General features: G+C 41.1%; 2 protein-coding genes and 2 non-coding genes across 4 annotated transcripts; 2 read left to right on the top strand and 2 right to left on the bottom strand.

The window, feature by feature from the left end:
* Window positions 1–369: 369 nt before the first annotated feature.
* On the bottom strand, window positions 370–442 carry trnat-ugu. The gene has a single exon. It is a non-coding gene; the product is annotated as a tRNA-Thr (tRNA).
* A 204-nt stretch (window positions 443–646) lies between these two features.
* LOC108713487 (E3 ubiquitin-protein ligase TRIM7) lies at window positions 647–2,044 on the top strand. The gene has a single exon (XM_018257053.1). It carries the CDS (start codon window positions 647–649, stop codon window positions 2,042–2,044), a length of 1,398 nt encoding a protein of 465 aa, XP_018112542.1.
* Window positions 2,045–5,861: 3,817 nt separating this feature from the next.
* Window positions 5,862–5,934, bottom strand: trnat-ugu. The gene has a single exon. It is a non-coding gene; the product is annotated as a tRNA-Thr (tRNA).
* Window positions 5,935–12,996: 7,062 nt separating this feature from the next.
* On the top strand, window positions 12,997–21,600 carry spdyc.L (speedy/RINGO cell cycle regulator family member C L homeolog). The gene is given in 7 exon segments (NM_001088507.1): window positions 12,997–13,125; window positions 16,125–16,371; window positions 16,480–16,538; window positions 17,447–17,532; window positions 18,505–18,676; window positions 18,757–19,057; window positions 21,252–21,600. Coding segments are annotated over 6 exon segments (897 nt in total). The 5' UTR covers window positions 12,997–13,125; window positions 16,125–16,157; the 3' UTR covers window positions 21,317–21,600.

Genomic DNA, 21,600 nt, shown 5'->3' with positions numbered 1-21,600 from the left:
ATTTAGCAGGTGGCATGTAGTAGTAGTACTCATTGCATGTAGGAAAGCACATCAAATCAAATTGTTTTTTTTTACTAGATATGGAGTACTATGTGTGCCTTAGATCAAGTCACACAAAGTGCATGGAGTGCTTTGTCCCATCTGTGGAGAGAAGCGGATCAGCTCAAATCAGCATCTTCCCCTATCTCCACGTGGGTTCGGCTACATGCAGGTGTAAGCAGTACTTATTAGCAAAGATAGAGAAAACTGCTGATTTGAGCTGATCTGCTTCTTTATTATTTATTAAATGACATATGCTTTGTGTGCCTTTAGTTTTATTCTTGGTAAAACCTTTTGTATTGCGAATGAAATTACCTAAAAAGAAGCTTCAGGCCCCAGCGAGAATTGAACTCGCGACCCCTGGTTTACAAGACCAGTGCTCTAACCACTGAGCTATGGAGCCAAGTGACACTGAATAAATCTTGCTCAATTTTTATGACATTAAATACTTTCTCTACACTAGTGTAAAAGTAAATTTTAGGAGTGGCACATGCTCTTTCTCCATTCCCTAGAATGGGGCTGAACTTAAAGAGTTAACAGGAGATGCATGGCCACACAATAAACTTGCCACTCCTTGTGTGAGTTTAAGTCAGACCAGCTTTCAGCGATGGCTGCTGCCGATCAGGAGCTCGCTGCCCTGCAGCAGAACAAAACTCTAAGTACCATAGTAGAGCGACTAGAGCTGGAGCCATGGGAGAATGGGATTTTTTGCTCCTACTGTGACTCTCCTGTGCCCGCTGTTAAGTGCTGCCTGCACTGTGAGGCATTTGTCTGTAGTAAGCACCTGAGAATGCACAGCAAGTCAGTGAAACACATCTTAATAGATCCCACCATGCAACTGGGGGAGAGGAAATGTTCTGTTCATGATGAAATTCTGAAATATTACTGCTATGAGGACTATACTTGCATCTGTGTGTCCTGCTGGGTGAGCGAGGAGCACAGGGGCCACTGGGTGGAGCTGCTAAATGAGGCATCTGCGAAAAAGAAAAAGAACCTGAGAAGTCTTCTGGAGAAAATGTCCTCAGAAAGAGAGGAGACTGAAAGAGAAGCGCAGAGACTGCAGGAGCACAGGAGAGAAGTGAGAGAGAAAGCAGCTGCTGAGACTAAGCGAGTGACTGCCATGTTTAGGGGCATCAGGGAACAGCTGGAAGCCCTCGAGAAGAAGGTCCTGAGTGAGATCTCCAGGCAGAAAGAGGACATTTCCATCAAACTCTTGGATTTAATCCAACAGATGGAAATAAAGAAGGCAGAGCTGTCTAGGAAGATCCATCACATTGCGGAGCTGTGCAACACAACAGACCCCCTAACTGTCTTACAGGAATGGGAATCAAATGGAGATGACTTCTGTGTGGATGAGTGGGAGGATAATGAGAGCGATGATATGATAGTCCCTTCTGTAAGACATCTGGATGTCAACCTGACATTATTCACAGGCTTAATTGAGATTGTGACTAGTGTACAGGGGTGCTGGTTCCCTGGGCAGGAGGCTACAGACATGTTATTGGATATAAACATAGCTGGGGATCAAGTATCCGTATCAGATGACTGGAAATCTGCATACCACTCTTGTACAGACCAGTGTTACCCACAAAGCCCAGAAAAATGTCAGTACCCTCAGGCTTTAAGCACCACTCCTTTCACCCCAGGGCGTCATTATTGGGATGTGGAAGGCAGTGAATCAGGAAGCTGGAAGGTAGGGGTGGCTTATTTCAGTATTGAGAGGGAAGGGGTACAGTCCTGGATAGGGGAGAATAACAAGTCCTGGTGTTTGTACAAATGGGATAATACGTATTCAGTTATATATGACAGGAAAGAAACCAAGTTGCCCCATGTTCCTTCCTGCAGGAAAATAAGAATCACACTGGATCATGAGGCTAGACGCCTGTCTTTTTATGAGCTGAGTGTGCCAATCCGACCCTTACACACCTTTACTGCCTCCTTCACTGAGCCCCTTCATGCTGCATTCTGGGTAGGGTGGGATGCCTGGGTGAGAATCATTAGTTAGGGCACTGCTCACTACCCAGAAATCCATTCTCATAGCTGCTTTTAGATTTATGAGCCATGTTTTTGTTGGGCAGTCTCCCCTAGTCATTTTAACTAAGCTCAATCCAATTTCAGTCCCACCAGAATGACATTTATTCCAATAGACATATGAGAGAATTTGCTTTTAGCCCCAAACTCACTCGTCCCAATAATCCAGTCATTATTACTCCTAACCATGCTACTATATGTTCAGAATGTGAAATTTTGCCTCAATGGTATACATGTGTCCTAAAGATGTATTTGGATTTCACTGTAATACTGGATCCCACACTGTGTGCAATAAATCTTCTCTGGTGGCATAATCTTAGTCTGAACTTCAGTATGTGATCTAACATGTTACCAGAGGGTGTATGTGTGTTTAGTGTGTACAAAGCATGGATGTGTATACGTATGTGATTATTGCAGCTGAAAGATTTTTTTAAATGCACCCCGATTTCTGACACTATCTTGACTGGTTTGGCCTTTTTGCCCCAGTGTAGTTACCCATAGCAACTAGTCAGATATTTGCTTTTATTTTATAACTTTTACTGGACTGTGCATTTGTGCACTTTAGCACCTGTATTAGTAAATCAGCCCTATTTAATTAAAGTTGAAGAGGGCCCCACAATGTTGTAATACATAACAATATACCGTAGTATCTTATGTAGTATTTCTCTCCTCTCCTTGCACTACATTAAACATGGAGTAACTTCTATTTATGACACAAGAATGTGCACAGAAACAGATGCTAATTTTCTAAATGTTAGAAAAAATGTAGTTGGGGAGCACCTTCCATCAATCACAGGAAATGGTGTGCAGGGTCAAATAGTAATTGTAGTGAAAAAAGAGAAAAAGAGCTGACCCATATAATTGCACCTTCCCATCCAAATACAAAACTCCGGTGAAGCCAATTAATAAAACATAACCTTTAATGATTAATTAAAACAGGTCTAGAAAACACAATTAAAAATATGGTTAGGTATAGGGGGCTGATTGACACAGCACCTATGGGTTCAAAGAGACGTGTGCCAGCAGCACTTAAGTCGTTTACAGATACGGTTGGGAATCGTTGTGGTGAAGTTTAGGCATGTAGGCCAAGCACTATTTCTAATAGCCACAACCAGGAAACAGCCCGTACCCCACCAACCCCTTCACCCACTTGAGGATCTCTCCCGTTGTGGTATTAGGTTTTTAGGATGGTAAGCAAAGGCCAAATAGCGCAAACATCAAGATACTTGAATTAATAGTGCCAGACCCACGGATAAATGTTTACTCAATGCCAAACCCACCCCTTCACCCACTTGAGAAGCCCTCCCTCGTGGTATTGGGTCGGATAAACAAAACCAGATGACAAACTCTGGAATACTTTGTTGCTACAGAGACTGATAGTGCTATATTGCTTCAGTATCTAAATTGTATCGAGCAAAGTAACAACCCGCGGATCATTTCAATATCCAACCCCTTCACCCACATTGGTCACCTCCCGATCCGTTTAACCCTGTGGAGCAAATCTGTGTCCCTATCAGACGCCTGCCTAGCAAAGCCCGCAACTTGGCGGGTGAAACGCGCGTCAGGCGCATTTTTAGTTTTGGCTAGGCAGGCGTCTGATAGGGACACAGATTTGCTCCACAGGGTTAAACGGATCGGGAGGTGACCAATGTGGGTGAAGGGGTTGGATATTGAAATGATCCGCGGGTTGTTACTTTGCTCGATACAATTTAGATACTGAAGCAATATAGCACTATCAGTCTCTGTAGCAACAAAGTATTCCAGAGTTTGTCATCTGGTTTTGTTTATCCGACCCAATACCACGAGGGAGGGCTTCTCAAGTGGGTGAAGGGGTGGGTTTGGCATTGAGTAAACATTTATCCGTGGGTCTGGCACTATTAATTCAAGTATCTTGATGTTTGCGCTATTTGGCCTTTGCTTACCATCCTAAAAACCTAATACCACAACGGGAGAGATCCTCAAGTGGGTGAAGGGGTTGGTGGGGTACGGGCTGTTTCCTGGTTGTGGCTATTAGAAATAGTGCTTGGCCTACACGCCTAAACTTCACCACAACGATTCCCAACCGTATCTGTAAACGACTTAAGTGCTGCTGGCACACGTCTCTTTGAACCCATAGGTGCTGTGTCAATCAGCCCCCTATACCTAACCATATTTTTAATTGTGTTTTCTAGACCTGTTTTAATTAATCATTAAAGGTTATGTTTTATTAATTGGCTTCACCGGAGTTTTGTATTTGGATGGGAAGGTGCAATTATATGGTTCAGCTCTTTTTCTCTTTTTTCACTATAATTTTCTAAATGGATGATGGGCATATAGGGGAGGGATGATGCATTAGGTCATTGATGATGCATTAGCATTTCTGAGCAAAATTGCACTTGAATTCATTGATGTGGATTGCACTGCATTAACAATTCAGTTGAAGGTACAGAGGAGACTGCTGTCTGGGATAAGCTGATGGGTTTCATTGAAGACCCCCGTGCTGCCCATCTGCACTTCTTGAATATAGCAGTGCTGCATGCAGGCAGTTCTAAATTTTGAGCAAGGCATTGCTCATTGAACTCCATACTTGGAGTGCAAAAAACTTAAAAAAACAACACCTGTAGTCCATGGGTTATGGTGCACAGTGTAAAAAATAGCTCCTTGTGCCAGATATTTGCACTTTGCCTTTTTTGTTTTGTATATGAGCCACCCTGTGTGTGGTGTGAGTTTATTAAGATATTTAGGGAGCTTCTTGCAGCTAAGGTGATAAATGTGTTCCAATAAATACAAACCCTTTTTGTTACCCCTCACTGCATAGTCCCCACTGTCCTTAATCAAGCATTAGGGCAGCAATATTTAAAAACCAAGTCCACCCACAACCCTATATACCACACCCATTTTACCAAAACACAACTCAGACATGCCAGTATAATTATTATAGAAAATGGATAATTGACATATTAACCCCAGGTGTGCCAATATAACTACTACAGAAAATGGATAATCAGCATATTAACCCAAGCTATGCCAGTATAATCACTGTAGAAATGGCCAATGAGCACTCCATCAATCCCAGACAACCAAGTAAGATCACTGAAAAATGTCCAATAAGCACTCTATTTAACTATATACATGACAGTAACATGACAGAAAAATAGGCAATAAGCATTCCATTAACTTCAGACATGCTAATAAGGTCAGTAGATAGACTGAAATCATCAATACCAATAGCAAAGTTTTCTTGTTTGTGCCCTTTCATGTTTGTTTCTCTCTCCTTCTCTCTCTCTCTCTCTGCCTAGTTAAAGCCTGTACAAAATCCAAGATGTCCATGCATTCCTCAGTGGAACGCACAGCCATCTTGGATTTTCCACAAAGTGCCATAAGTGATCAGAGACAGAGCAAAGAGCAGGGGGCGAAAAGAGACAGAGAGTCAACATGGCTGGGGCAAGGAGAGCAGTGACGGCAGTGGCAGCAGTGGCCTGGGGGTGTATATCTAAGAGGGAGAGATAAAAATTAAAGACATACAGGTACAGTGGGTCTGAGCAGATGCCCCTTTTCCCAATTAATTAGTAAAGCAGCACTGTCTTTGTAGCACAGTGAGTACTGAAATTACCTGTCTTCCCTTGGGGCGACACACTTATAAAAGCCACCACTGGAGAGAACATGTTAAGCACCGGGCTTGCAGCTGCTGCCTACCCCATCTCCTGCTCTGTGCTTACAGTTTAAGAGACAAAGCAGGTCAAGGGGGGGGTGTCGCTAGTGCAGAAAGAGCTATTGCTAGTGTATTATCAGATTACCTGAAAAGAAATCTAAGGCCCCAGCGAGAATTGAACTCGCGACCCCTGGTTTACAAGACCAGTGCTCTAACCACTGAGCTATGGAGCCAGGTGAGTAAGATTATGCCTAGCTCAAAGTTTCGAAGATATAATGCTTTCGCTACTTTGCAGTGGAAAAGTAAATTAAGTGTGCATCTTGATACAGAATTAATTTTTTCCACTGCTGATATATCTTGGGAATACTGAGTGAATAACTGTAGCTTCTTCTCCAGGGTTTGCAAGGACAGTATGGTGGTGCAATATTCAGTACTACTGCTTTACAGTGCAGCAGATCTCAGTTCCTACAAGGGCACTAAGGCACTTGTATGGTTTTGCCAATCCCATGTGGGTTTCCTCTAAGCAGTACCCTACTTTGCTCTGAAAGCTTATATCTGCATCAAACGGCTCTTGACTTTACATTTCTACTTCCCTTTACCTCCTTCCTTGTTGGAGGTTCTCCCTCTGCTGCGTTCTGGGTTAAGATTCATTGCTGCCAGTTGAACAAAAAGAGCTAATGCTAGGTTACAGTGACAGACGTAACAAATATATCTTTGCTAAACAAAGAAGCTTTTAAAAATTCCCAGGTTTCACTGGAATACCCTGAAATATATTTGTAATGATGACTTCTTTCCATCTGAATATCCACAATACTTATAATAAGCAGCACCTATATGTCTCAAAATATAACCCATTGTGTAGCGTGTAACTGAAGTCTCCAAAATGGATATGAAGAACAGATTCTACAATATACTAAAAGTAAACTACCCCTTTAAAAAGTCAATTCTGAATTTTCTCTACAAATGGTTGCACAGTTACATGACTTAGGGCTTGGATTTTATTTGGCTGAACAGAAAGGGTTGCAATCTTGTCATGTGATAACTCATCTAACTCACTAATTTTAGTTGAGAGATGATGCTATTTTTGGATTATTTTTCTACCCAATTAACCCTAACCACTTTCCAAGTAGGCAGTGTACAATAAACAAGGCTAAAGAAGGGGCATTATGACAGAGAGTGAGTTAAGAGCACCAATAGTGCCTGGAATTATTTTGCAGTTGGGGGACTTGGCCAATTATGTCTGATTCTGACAGTGGAGTAGGCAAAAGAGTGAAGGGATGGACCAGTGAAGTTAATTGTGCAGGGGGTAGTTATGAAATGTGGTGTGTTGTGCCACAAAGAGGACAAAGGAAGTGAAGTGAACTGGCGGATTTGGACCAATCTCAGAAAATATCTCCATGAGTGGGAAGGAAGAGAAGAGGTTGGGCTGGAATTTTGTAACACCCGCCACTAGGACCTCCATGGGGGGGGGGCAGTTGTCTCGGGCCCAGTGGGTTTTTGGGTCTTAAGAGGGGGCCCAGTCATGCTGCACTTACTTGATTAGCTGGGACCCCCTGCTATGAGTGAACTGCAGACTTTGGAAAAGAGGGCAGGAGCTTGGGAGCCTACATCTTTTTTCTTTAACAGTTTCCTGTGCACTCATTTGTCCATTAAGTTTGTCAATGAAGTTTAAGTCCTGGAAATGCTGCACGAGTGCCTCTATGTTACACCCATTGGATGTATATAGTTTATCATATATATACTATTGATAGCCCACAGTCCTACACTTTTTGTTTTGTTGACATTTACATTACAGAGCCATCTAGTGTTACATTCCTTTATTGCAGCATGTTTAACTTTCTAGCAGTGGTTATAAGTGAGCCATAGAATAGGACAGCCCTTTACTTTCCTACAGGATGACAGCCATTTTTTTTACCCTTTGTTCAGCCTAGGGCAGGGGTGCCCAAAAGATAGTTCTTTAATTGTAATTTACCTATAGTTGCCAAAAAACCTTGCATCTCAAAATGTTGTTCTCTTTCTACAGATGGCAGCGCTTCTGACCCGATTCTTTTGGGCATTTTTTAGTGGGGTTTGGCTCCTCTACATTTACACCCCTGATGTGATGAGGAGGCTTCTTTCACACTGCAACCCTCTTCATGAAGAAGAATCACAATGTGGTGGAGCAATACTTATATATATATATTTATTGTAAATATATCTTTAATATCATATATGTAATTGTAATTATTTGTCCGACAGCCACAGCAATTGACAAAGGGAGCCGAAGATTCCCGAAGCAGTGAAGATGAGCTCCGCTGCGCTGATTCTACATCAAGGGGTAATTCAAGACTTAGGGGCATTTACAGGTATTAACACCTGTGCGATGGGGGGGGAAGACAGGGAGGGGGGACTATGGAGTGTAGGGGGTTGGGGTTTTCATTAGTTTGGGGGTTTAGTTCTCTTTTAAGCATTTTGTTTCCTTTTAATGGGACAGCCGCCCCAAGTATTCATTATAATCTGCCCATAATCCTAAAATATGTTTTAAATGCATGAAAGCCTCTTTAAAAATTAATGCAAATAAGTACTAATTGCTCCATGTACTAATTGCTCCATTAAGATGTTAGATGAGCAGCTTAAACTAAACCTCATGAAGCCCTTTTGAAACAGTACCATTTACCCCTCCACAGACCATTTACCCCTCCACAAGAGAATAAACCCCACTCCATTGGCTGCCATGTTCCCCCATGCAGGCTCTGTAAATACAGAGAGGTACAGCAGGATTGGGAGATGGGAAGTGTGGCTGCATAACGTCTGGTGCCCAAGTTTCCTGGCAGCTACCACCAGTATCTTCACAGAATGGCAGTACACCTTCCAATGTTCATGCTTTTGCTTGGCTATTGCTTTTAATATATGTACAGAAGAAGAGGGGGAACCTCTGTAAAATCAGCCACTGGGGAGGGTGGGGAGAAGAGGGAACTTGAAAAGCGGTAGGGGGATAGCTTTTCTCCGACACCTTCCAAAATGATTAAATATGGCTACAAAGCTCTGTCCAAAGGGTTGATCACTGTGCAGGGGCCTCTGTAAAATGTAATCTATGCACTAATTTGAGATTTAATCAGTGATATTTGTTTTTTTTAAAAATGCACACATTTGTCTTAATGTTCATTAATAAAGGCAATTGTTAGTACCCCTGATAGTTAGGGGGCCATAGAAATTCCACTACACAATCAGTGCCTCAGGTTACTGGTGAACTTGTTAAAATATACAGTGCCAAGGGCACAGCCCCATCTTGGGCTTATTAGTTTCCCAGTTGAAAGGACCACTTGCAAGATGTACAACTTATAACTTTTAGGGGATGGTTGGATTTGTAGTTCAACAACAATTGAATGTCCCCTGAAACCTCTGCTATGAATATAGTTACATATTACACAGACAACAGTGCATAGCTACCTCTTTCTGTTGGGGTTCCTCAAGGCTCTTTCCTGGACCATTACTATTCTCCCTCTATACTTCCTCCCTCAGCAAATTAATCAACTCATATGGTTTCCACTACCACCTCTATGCTGACGATACTCAGATCTATCTCTCATCTCCTGATCTCAACCCAGAACTCCTAACTCGCGTCTCCTCCTGCCTGTCCGCTATCTCTACCTGGATGTCACAACGTTACCTTAAATTAAACCTCTCTAAAACTGAAATGGTTCTCTTTCCTCCAACTAACACCAGTAACATTCCGGAAGTATCCATCATAGCTAACAATTCCACCATCACCCCCTCTCCCCATGCCCGGTGCCTTGGGGTTATTCTAGATTCTGCTCTGTCATTCACTCCTCATATCCAGTCACTTATTAAATCATGTCACTTCCACCTAAGGAACATATCCAAAATACGATCATTTATCACCCAAGATGCTGCCAAATATAATGTCTAGACTACTGTAACTCTTTTAATTGGCCTTCCCCTCCAGAGACTGTCACCTCTCCAGTCCATAATGAACACTGCCGTGAGGCTCATACACCTCATCAGCCGCTCCACCTCTGCCACGCCATTCTGTCAATCCCTGCACTGGCTTCCGATACCTTTCAGAATCAAATTCAAATTAATGACCCTGACATTCAAAGCACTTCATAATTCTGCCCCACCCTACATCTCTGAACCCATCTCTATATACTCACCCAACCGCTTACTACGCTCCTCTACTGACCTGCTACTCAACTCTTCCCTCATTACCTCCTCACATGCTCGCATTCAAGACTTTGCAAGGGCTGCACCCCTCCTCTGGAACTCTCTCCCACAGTCTGTCCGACTTTCTCCCAACCTTTCTGCTTTCAAGAAATCTCTTAAAACGCACTTCTTTCGAGAAGCCTACCCTCACTCTGCTTAACTACCAAACGCAACACCACATACAGTACCACATTTCTCACCCACAATTTAATCTTGCCCACTCCCACACATTGTGTATTACTCCCTTCCCTTTAGAGTGCATGCTGTTTTGCATAGGGCCTTCCTCACCTTTTGTACCGGTATTGATTGTGATGTATGTAACTCCATATGTTCTATGTATATAATTCATGTGATTTAGTTGTATAATCACATAATATTATATTAATACATGTTAATAATTAATAAATAATATTAATATTATATTAATACATGTTAATAAATAATAATAATAGCAGAATATTAACGTAAAACTGATACAAGGGGAGATGACAGAATGGGGGCACTGTCACTCAGGCGTATATCTCCCCTAGTAATCACTCAGCAATTTACTGATCAGTCAACTGCAGGAACTCCAATTGGTTTATATTGGTTCCTTCTACAGAGTAAAAATGGCTCCAGTTTTGAGAATTTTCCCCATGAGGTATTTGGAAAGTTTGAGCATATTTATCAAAGGTAGAAAGCAGAGTTTGCCACAGTTCACCTGCAACAACACATAAGTCACAAAAGTGCACAAAAACTCATTCACAAAACAGGATGGTGGGTTTCAACGTACTCATATTTCTACGGGCTCTTACAGGCTTTTTCTGGGTGTTAAAATACGCATGCCTAGCACATAAACAGTACATATTGCGTTTTCAAGCATTTTTTGTGATATCCCAATGCAACTGACTATTCTATTGTTATTAACATGCATCAAGTTTCAAACAATGCAACATGTTGCATTAAAGGGGTGGCTCACTTTTAAGTATTTTATAGAATGGCCAATTCTAAGCAACCTTTATTATGTATTTTTATAGTTACATGTTGATTGTTAATGCTTCTTTTATTACTTATCTTTCTATTCAGGTCTTCTCCTATTCATATTCCAGTCTCTTATTCAAATCAGGGAACGGATGCTAGGGTAATTTGGACCCCAGCAACGAGATTGCTGAAATAACAATCCAGAGAACTGCTGAATAAAAAATAAAAAAAAAACAATAAAAAATAACCAATTGAAAATTGTCTCAGAATATCACTCTCTACTATATCATAATAAGTTAACTCAAAGGTGAACAACCCTCTTAGAAACACAATGGGGTAAATTTACTAAGCAGCAAAAATTCACCAGCAACAGCAGCCATTCGCTCAGGCTAATTTGTATACAGCAAGAAATTTAATGTTGAATGGACGTATATGTTGCAGCAAATACATTACATCACACAAGTCCAGGGAACCTTAATAAAGAAAATAGAGTTGTTATAATGCCCTACGCATGAGCCCACTGTAAAAGGAAAAAGCAAAAGACACCAGCGTTTTTAAACTTTTTCCACTAAAAAATATGATGTAACAGAAGAATGAGGAAGATCTATGCACTCCAATGCCCTTCGCCTGGTCTGAGCTGGCAAAGGCAAGTCTGGTGAACAGGGTTTTAGTGGGCGGGCGCCCGCCTGTAAACCCCCCTCCGGAGTGAGCACACATGCAATGGAGCGCTGGGGTGCTATTCTCCCCAGCAAGCGGCTGGGCGGCATGCCGCCTCTATTATTCTGCCGCCCTAGGCCCAGGCCTTTGTGGCCTCGCCACATAACCGGGCCTGCTGGTAAAAGAGGTAATATTCCCTAGTGAAGGAGATAGATGCTAGCGGTGATTTGCGCTCTATCGCCAGGCGAATTTTCGATCTGGCGAATGGATGTTACTCCGCAACTTCACTAAGATGCGGAGTAACATCCATTCGCCAGATCGAAAATTCGCCTGGCGATAGAGCGCGAATCACCGCTAGCGTCTATCTCCTTCGCTAGCGAAGTGATGCCTGCGCCAGTTAGTAAATATGCAAAATCCCTGAAAACGGTTACGTAAATCGGCCCCAATGAGTACAACCAGGTAGCATAACATTGAATTAAAGAGATACTGACACCAGAAATTAAACTCTTTTTTACATCTTTCATAATATTGCCTTTGAAAGCAACTTTGCCATAAAGTATTTGCACAATGCTTTTACATTACCTGTCTGATGCCCCATGTTCCTATATGAGGGGGCTGCCATTTGTGCAGCAGGAGTCCGTTAGCATTAGATACTTTAACTGACAGGCTGAGATGGAACAGTCAGGTTGGCAAAACAGTCCGGTTTAGGAACTTCAACTAACAATTACTTACAAAAACAAACCTCTCGGAAAACATGACCTATAGGTATTTAATATACTTTCATATTTTAAAAAGTAGTTTTTTAGTGTCAGTATCACATTAAGGTATACACTTAGATAGACTCAAAACTGAATCTCAAATGCACAAAAACTCCAGTTTTACTCTACTGCACCTTTGTGAAAAACTCCCCCTGATTTAAGTATGTCCATCCTGCAGAGATTGTTAAACTGTAACTCTCACACACAAGCTGAATTCCCAAAAGCTGGGTGGAGGAACACTCCAGCATTAAACGGTCATTTTAAGAATGGCAGATCAATGAAAGCCTTACTCCATTTTATGAATGACAGTTTTGTACATTTTTGCGTTCAGGGCGTATGTTTATGAATTCAGAGTGCCATTTAAGATTCAAACAAATACAACAGAATTTGTGACAAGTTGAAGTTAGTGTTATTAAAAACATTACGTCAAATTCAGAAAAATGGAGTTAAATTTTCAAAATTCAGTCACTCTTTTTAATGCGCAGAATGCACAAAAACCCACCACATGGGAACGCAACTAGAAAATCCCTGCGAAGACAATCATTGAGGTAATTAGAGTCTAGGGTGTGGCCATCTTTGATTTGGCAGGTGGCCATTCAAGGCCAGAAGTCTCATTTACCAAATTTAAAAAGATTGGAGAATAGGTGGGGCCAAAGTAATAACAGCACATGAAGACTGGCAGACACAGTGCAGTTTTTGCTGAAGCCCCGCCCCAATGCTGTATTTTACTTTCTTTCAGGAGGCTATAAAGACAACAGACAGGGGAGGTAGACAGAGTTCCTGTTCATCACCATTCTTTGGCCATTGGTGGCTAGGCGCCTGAAGGTGGCTGCTACCTTTGCTCAGGTCAGTGTGTTTTGGGATGAAGGTGTGACTAAGAGCCAACTGTGCTGGAAGTCACTGCTGCATTGCACTAGTATGGGAACTGTGTGTGTATATATATATATATATATATATATATATATATATATATATATATATATATATATATATATATATATATATATATATATATATATATATATATATACACACTGTGGTGTGGGCTATGGGGCAAATAACTTTAAATGAAGATTCAATTAAATCTAGAAATTGTGTGTTCTAGTTGCACGAAACCGGAGCTTTAAAAAAACAAAAGCTGAATGTTGTTGGTTTTTAAGATGGTATTGTGGATGTGCTGTTGACATGAAACCCTGGTTCAGGACTGTGACTCCAGAATTAGTGCTGGCTTATTGTTGTCTGTAGCATATGTGGCTCTAAAAAAAGAATGAAGTTTGCCCAGGTGCAGTAACCAACAACCAAGATGTTTGCTTTAAAGGGGGACTCCAGCTTCCAAGCCAAAATTTGATAAAGAGGCCCACAGAACCCCCTTATATATGTTTCTTCAAAAAGCATGAATAAACGTTATTTTCTATGCTGCAATCCAGCTGGTTAACAGTTCTTCTTCTCTTTCTGAATAATTTTAAATCTTGGCAGGGAAGGAGGGACTGATGTAATTTCTCCACAGCTGACCGTATGCAGGCACTACATAACCCACAATGCATTGCACTGATGTTCTATTCCTTATTGAAATAATGTGTACAGGGAATTGTGGGGTTTGGAGGATGCAGGCTGAGGACAGATGGCTGCTGATGCAGGGGGCTAGGCTTAGGGAACTGTTCAAAACCATTAAAATCATGAGAAGTGCATATTTTTTAATTGACGTATATTGCAAAGTTGCTTGAAACTGTTACTATTCAACAAGTAACGTTTGTGTGGAGTTTGCTTTTAAATTCACAAAATTGGTGTAAACTGGAACTGCAGTAAGACCTATCCTTGGGGATAAGAGTGTCAAATTAACAGAAGCCTTACTTTGTTTCATGGATATGACTGCTTAGTACACTTGATGGATGCTCCAACTTTTTTTTTTTTTTTTTTATGTATATATAAAAAAATTAGGTTGACATTTTTTTTAAATTTCACTCCAAATTTGATGTAACTCTACTTTTGTAAATTCTCTTCCACCACCCCCATTAGTTGTCTCTCCTCTAACAAAGACTCTTGTTCCCATAATGCATTGCTTTGCATGTTCTGTGAGTAAAGTTGGGCATACATGGGAATATCCCCCCCCTTGGTCAGCAAGGTCACTAAATGAGCAGATATTTGCCTGGCTTGGCTACTCAAAAAGCCTGTCGAAATCCAGCTGCTTTATCATAAAAAAAAAAAAAAAAAAAAAAAAAAAAACACGCAGTAGTACCATTATTTATTAATGGCCAAGGGTAACTAATACTCACTAAAGGGACATACTGTGTATTCTCAGACACTGCTTAATTGCACTCCTGAGTTTAAACTTAAAACTGCATTGTGTGCAAGCAAATGTTGCAAAAAGTAAAATATACCCAGCAGACTGACTTGAAACCGTTTCATGTCTAAGGCTCTTGTAATGCTCCTCATATTGTTGTGTATTTGTCTCTCTCCATATACATAATGAAATGTTACCAGCCGCCTAGTTTGCAACTTGTTGGCACTAGATAATATTACTTTGTTTCAACAGATTTTTATTCAAAGTGTCGTCTTTCCACCAATAAAAAAGATTATATAATTTGTTTTATATATAAAATGCCAATGCAGTTATTATCCTAAGTAAAACGGACTGGTGTGGATTGTGATTTGCTGATTAAAAAAAATGCATTTCACTGCATAGAGTCAGGTTTCTTATAAAAACGGTAAAACTTTTTTAATTAAAGTATATTGGACATAGGTTTCTTTTTCATTAAAGAAAGTAAAAATTGGATTTTAGTTTTTTGCCTTTACATGCTCTTTAAATTTGCCCAGGAGCAGTAACCCATAGCAACCAATCGGCAGGTAGCATTTACTAGTCAGCTGTTTAAAAGCAAATCTCTTATTGGTTACTGCTCCTGGGCAGGGGCGCTCCACCAATGAGGCGAGTTGAGACACTCGCCTCAGGCGGCAGCGCCCCCCTGGTTGCCAGGGGCGGCAAAAATGCCTCTCCTGGTAACTAAGAGCCGAATTTCCGGTTTTCAAACCGGAAATTCGGCTCTTCTAGTGCAGAGAGCGCTATTGTGCTCTCTGCACTAAGCGTCGTGGACCGCCCCTGCCCTCTCCGGCGCTATAAAGGTTAGTGCCGTGGGGAGGGGTGGGGGCGGCGAAATATAGCCAGAATCGCTCCTGGGCAATCTGGGTTCCTTTTATTACACAAGGGGGGTGTCTTGCATACGAAGCTGATGTGTTATTATTCCATGATTTTCATTTAGGCTTGGGAGCAGTAAGAGTGCTGGAAAAATTTGTCTTGGATTTCCCAGCAATTATTATACTCTGATCTTATAGAAATCAGTGAAGTCTGCACCACTGTTATCACTCTCAGGATATTAACCTTAGCAGGTTAATAAATCTAAACTGTTTATCCTGTTTTACATGGGTCAGCTAAGCAGTTAAGGCATTGTGAAGGACTGTAGGGCCACTGCATATGTAATTTTGTCATGGTTTATATATTTGGGAGAGACTTAAATTGTTCATGGTAATTTGAGAGGGTGAATTGTCACCATCAATCATCACAAATACTTTGAAACTTTGTTTCAGAACTGAAGTACTTCTACTTCCTGTTACAGGTAGAACCTGCTTTATTTCCTGTCAGGTGATCAGTGAGTGACACATACATAATCACAAAATGGTGGTGTAAAAATATATAAAAGAGCTCATTCTGCCTGTGGGTCTGTGGGAGTAGAGACCATTTCTAAATATAGGAAAAATTGCTCCAGACAAAGTATTTCTGCCTTCTGATTTTCAACAGACCCACAGGCAAAAATGACATTTAACACTTTAAAAATAAGTAACTTCCCTTTCAGATCAACCCTCGGTTCGTTGTCCCCCTTTCTACAATGAGGCATATGCAGAGTGCAACCCGGGCCACCTTAGTTTGTGGCAGCGGGGTAAAGCAGATCATTGCCAAGGGACATCCGAATACCCGGGTTTTTGGAGCGCGCAAGGCGCGAATCCCTGAGAGAGAGGTGCTAGCAGCCAAACCCAAGATCACGCGCATTACACATCTCAATCTACAACCCCAGGAGCGCCAGGCCTTTTACAGGCTCCTAGGTATGTTTGTTGGCCTCCATTGCTTAACTACTTGTGTGTGTGTGTGTGTATATACTATGGTGTTTAACCCAGAATAGATTGTATTCTAACAGCCTGTGTTTGTGACAGAAAATGAGCTGATTCAGGAATTTCTTTCTATGGACTCCTGTCTAAAGATTTCAGACAAGGTAAGTTTTCAAAAACCGTTTTGTCATTCTTGCCATTGAGGTTAAATGGATTCTGTCATGGTTTTTATTTCTAAATTACACAGTCTACACTGCAAATTTACTCTACAGTATACAATTTCAGGGCCGGAACTAGGGGTAGGCAGAGTAGGCACGTGCCTAGGGCGCAAAGCTGAGGGGGTGCCAGGCACGTACCTGCTCTGTCGCCTACCCCGTGTCCGGTCCTGTGTCTCCCTGACTGGCGTTGGGTTATTTCTGTTTTAAATGCGCTTGCACGTAGTTTCGCGCATGTGCCTGGCCGGGTTGGCCCGGCTCTGTACAATTTTATTCTTGAACCAGCAAGTGTATTTTTCTTTAGTTGTAATATTGGTGTGTAGCCAGCCATATCGGGTTCTTTTGCCTGGTCATTGCTTTCAGAAAGAGCCAGCATTTTAGGATGGAACTAGTTTCTTTTATCATGCTGTGTAAAACCATTGAAAAAAAAAACATCACCAGTGATGCCCATAGCAACCAATCAATATGATCTTTCCTGTTGTTTTCTAACTTGTAAGTAACTGTTGAAATCTAATTGCTGATTGGTTGCTATGGGTAACATCACCATTTCTTTTTCTCAAATGTTTTATACAGCATGCTATAGGCCCCATAGTATGTAGCAAACATTTACTTCCCCTGTCTAGACCAATGCAGCTTACGCTCTGCATAATATGGCCAATTCTCAGGGGTAAAAGGAGCCACTTGTAAGTTTGGTGGAAACATGACAATGGCATGAACTGAAGGAGGCATGAAAACATATTCTTAGACCCCACCCATAAAGTCCTGTTTGAGCGTATACTAAATGTAGATGTTTAATTACACCAACCTTTATTGTTAATAGCATTTGCTTCTCTTGTATGCTTTTCTCCATCTTGCAGTATCTCATAGCAATGGTTCTAGCATATTTTAAGCGGGCAGGCCTCTACACCGGCGAGTACACAACCATGAATTTCTTTGTTGCTCTGTAAGTATTTTGCAAGAAAAAAAAATTGACACACACTCTCTCTCCATATCCAGAAAGAATCTCCCATAGACCTTTTATCAAATAATTTCAGAACAGTACCTTGTACTTATCCTAACTGAGGCATACTTAATCTTGATTGGATGCAAAGCAATCTTATTGGGTTTATTTAATGTTAACTGATTTAGTAATTTGAACTATGGAGCTCCAAATTACATAAATACCCTTTTTATCCAGAAGACACCAGGTCCCAAGCATTCTGGATAATGGGTCCGATACTTGTGTTTCTGTGGGGAATATGTGTCTTTGTACTTAATGAAAACATTCTTTTTGCCAAACAGAAGCATGCTTGCTTTTTATGGCAGGGAATCTGGATATGTCAACAATTAAAACCTCTATCCCACAAGACAAAATTAAATTAATTATCTTATCTTTGGGGGTTATGTAATAAAGTGCATGAAGTTTGCCTAGGAGCAGAAAACTTTTAGTGGTCATCTGTTTAAATGCAGTCTTCTTATTGGTTAGTATGGGTTACTGCTCCTGGGCAAATTTAGTGCCTTTTGTTACATATGGGGGTATATAGTTCAATGCACTGAAGAGTGGATTACACTCCCCCTCCCCCTACAAAAAGTATGTGAGGGACCAGTATGAGACAGGACAGAGGTACAGTATTAATTTGAGATTAGTAGAATAATGCCTCGTGCTCTATTCCACAGACCATTTCAGAGTATGCTGTATTGAGAGGTGTACATGGTTTTATGAATTATCTACACTGTTAGAATATAGATCCTCTGTAGAAGCAGGAGTCTTGAACTCCAAAAAAAGGTGTTCGAAGGCAACGTTTCTAAAAAATCTTTTCAAATCGGATAAAGAGCAGAACTGGAAACACTAGTTTACACTGTACTTCATGAAGACCGTGGTACTACTATCGGCCCTCAATCCAGAGAGATTGCTAACTGATGTTAAATGTCCCAGGTATCTGGCTAATGACATGGAGGAAGATGAAGAAGACTATAAATATGAAATCTTCCCCTGGGCACTAGGAGATTCATGGCGTGAGTTTTTCCCACAATTTTTACGTCTCCGGGACAACTTCTGGGCTAAAATGAACTACCGAGCAGTTGTTAGCCGAAGATGTTGTGATGAGGTAAGAGTTGGTTATTGCATTTTGTACTGTTTTTATTACATTAACAGGAACAAACCCTATGATTTGTTGTTGATTTCCAGGTAATGGCGAAAGATCCCACTCATTGGGCCTGGCTCAGAGATCGTCCTATTCATCATAGTGGGGCCCTGCGTGGTTACCTCAGAAATGAGGATGACTTTTTCCCTCGGGGTCCAGGCCTTACACCAGCCAGCTGTGCACTTTGCCATAAAGCAAGTGTCTGTGACTCTGGTGGGGTCGCCCATGACAACTCTTCTCCAGAACAAGAGATTTTTCACTACACCAATAGGGAGTGGTCCCAGGAACTTCTCATCTTGCCACCTGAACTGTTATTGGATCCGGAGTCTACTTATGACATCCACAGTAAGTGTTTGTGGTGGCTTTTGTTAGATGCTCATCAGTTAGACAGCATTCACTTATGAAGTTAAAAGAAATGAAGCAAGTCTTCTTCATTGTGCGTCAATGCACTTGTGGACTTCGTGCTACTTGTCAGTGTTTTAATACTGGAGGGAAGGTTTCCTCAATGCATTAAAGGGGCAGTGAAAAATAACATGATTATTGCAAAAATGGTGCTGAATTTATACGTGGGAAGTTTATTCCATCAGATAAAGCCGTAATAATGGGGGAGGGGGGGGGAAATAAGATGAGCAGCATAATTCTTGCATGCCTAAATCACAGTTGTGTGTATTTCAATGGGGAAGACTAGTTTATTCAATTTTCTGGGTGGCCATAAGTAGAAGTTTTGTGTTTGAGGAGGCTAGGTAATGTTGCGAGGATGTTCTTCTCTTGGCTTCATAATCAAATTGAGTGAAAATCTCCAAGTATTAGTGCAGTGTCATCATGATGTATATTGTCCTTGAATACTGAATAAATGTAATTCCAATGTCATGGGTATTACCCCTCAAACATGAGTGCAGTGCCAATGCTATGCATAATACCAAAATGGTTGCTGATCAGGAGGTACACTAGCCTGACCAGTAAACCACCTGCCAAGGCAACAATTACCCTTTAAGTTAAGCCCCCAATCTGCACTCCATGCAAAATGTCAATAGAACATGAGAAATAAAGTGCCAGTTCAATGTATTGTAACACATATTTCGAAAAACTTCAAAATTCAAAACGACCAACTGAAATTTAAGGGGTTTTTTTTATTTTTTTTTTACCCCATGTCCTTATGTCTTCAAAATTCACTTCACATTGCCTTAATTCAGAAAAGGGTTTCCGGTATATTCAGAGAAAAGCTTTTCAGATATATCTAAAAAGCAACAGGATGTTTTTTGAGTGTTTTTAGTACAATAGGTGAAATCCTCTTATTTTATTAGCATTTGGAGAACCTGAGTGACCATCACTCTTTATGTTCTTTCTTACACTAGATTGCAGTAATAGATCCCCAGAACAGAGAATGAGAAAAATTTATTGCAAGAAAAAATCCAAACAAAATGAAGCTAAATTTCTGAATCTGGAGAACAAAGTAATTCAGCCATTCATTTATTGTGTACTGCATGACTTGTTTCAGATACAATGTTACTTCGTTGTTAAAATAACAGCTGATGAAGGATCATTGGATCTGAAACATGTCACGCAGTACACAATAAATGAATGGCTGCATGATTGATTTGATTATCCAGAGAATATATTTTATTTTTTTGATGACTTTGGGGAGGCTTAACCCCTTCACTTTAATCTGCCCCTGTGGGTGGCCAAATTGAACCCTGATGTGTCAAATTGACAACCTAGTTAAATGAGCAGAGGAGCTGTCCTTTTGATATGAGCTTTTTATAGTCTGCAGGGGCGATCCTGGCCCCTCTGCCGCCTGAGGCAGCAGCAGTTGCTGCTGCCCCCCCTCCCCCGGAAATTCACTCTTAAAGTACCAGGAGCAGCATTTTTGCTGCCCCTGGTACCTAGTGGGGTGCTGCCGCCTGAGGCGACAGCCTCAACTCGCCTCATTGGTGAAGCACCCCTGATAGTCTGTTGCATTATATTTAGATGTGCAACTTATACGATGCACTCGATGATATCCAACAAAGTCCCCATGTAATATATCCCTTAATGACAATCTTTTAACCCTTCAAGCTTGACTATTTTCACACACGCTTTGGACCTTCTACTGGCCCACAGAACTCTTGCAGGTGCTTAGTTGTAACTGAGCAGTGTGAATCTCCAATAATGCCACAATCTTCCCATGAACTAAACATGTCATAGTTGGATGTTATCCTTTATTCGTACCAGCATTGGGTAGAGTTTGGATCCGAGGCATATACGTTTTTTGGTTTTTTTCTTGGCTACAGCAACCAGTCTTGCATTGAGGGTCACTTATCAACACTGGGCAAACTTGCCCATGGGCAGTAACCCATGGCAAACCAATCAAACTGCTGCTCTCATTGTTCTACTTGCAGCTGACTTTAAAAAGCGAATCAATGATTGGTTGCGATAGGTAACTGCCCAGTGTTGATAAATGAGCTCCACTGTGTTGTAGTTGAGATGCAGTACTATCCTATACAATCCGTTAACTAAATCGACTTTTTTTTTTTTTTTTTTTTTTTTTGCTCCCCTCTAGTTTTCCAGGAACCGTTGGTTGGATTAGAGCCAGATGGGGCAGCCTTGGAATGGCACCACCTTTAGCACCATGTCATCTCTGTGCTTTCATTCTTCTCTAATCCACGAGCTCAAGAAGCACTTAACCTCTCCTAAGCACTTGCCCATGTCCCTATTCAGACTAATGAATTAAATGGGAGAGGTGACTATTGCCATAAAGGGAAGGATGCCACTTAGAGTGGAGAATAATACTTGCCAAAAATGGTGTTTGGGTCTGTTTAAACTGTTGCTATTTCAGTTGCCTTGTAAATAAATAAGTATAAAAATGTATGCTCTGTGCCGGTTGCTAATAAAAAAAAAATCTGGTATCA

Source organism: Xenopus laevis, chromosome 4L (assembly GCF_017654675.1).
Source record: "Xenopus laevis strain J_2021 chromosome 4L, Xenopus_laevis_v10.1, whole genome shotgun sequence".
NCBI classification, from domain to species: domain Eukaryota; kingdom Metazoa; phylum Chordata; class Amphibia; order Anura; family Pipidae; genus Xenopus; species Xenopus laevis.
Note: the sequence above shows the minus strand (reverse complement) of the source record. Positions and strands in the feature narration are given on the sequence as shown.

What these genes read in the sequence shown, in the direction of transcription:
- LOC108713487 (XM_018257053.1), top strand. Translation starts at nt 647, where the DNA reads ATGGCTGCTGCCGATCAGGAGCTCGCTGCCCTGCAGCAGAACAAAACT.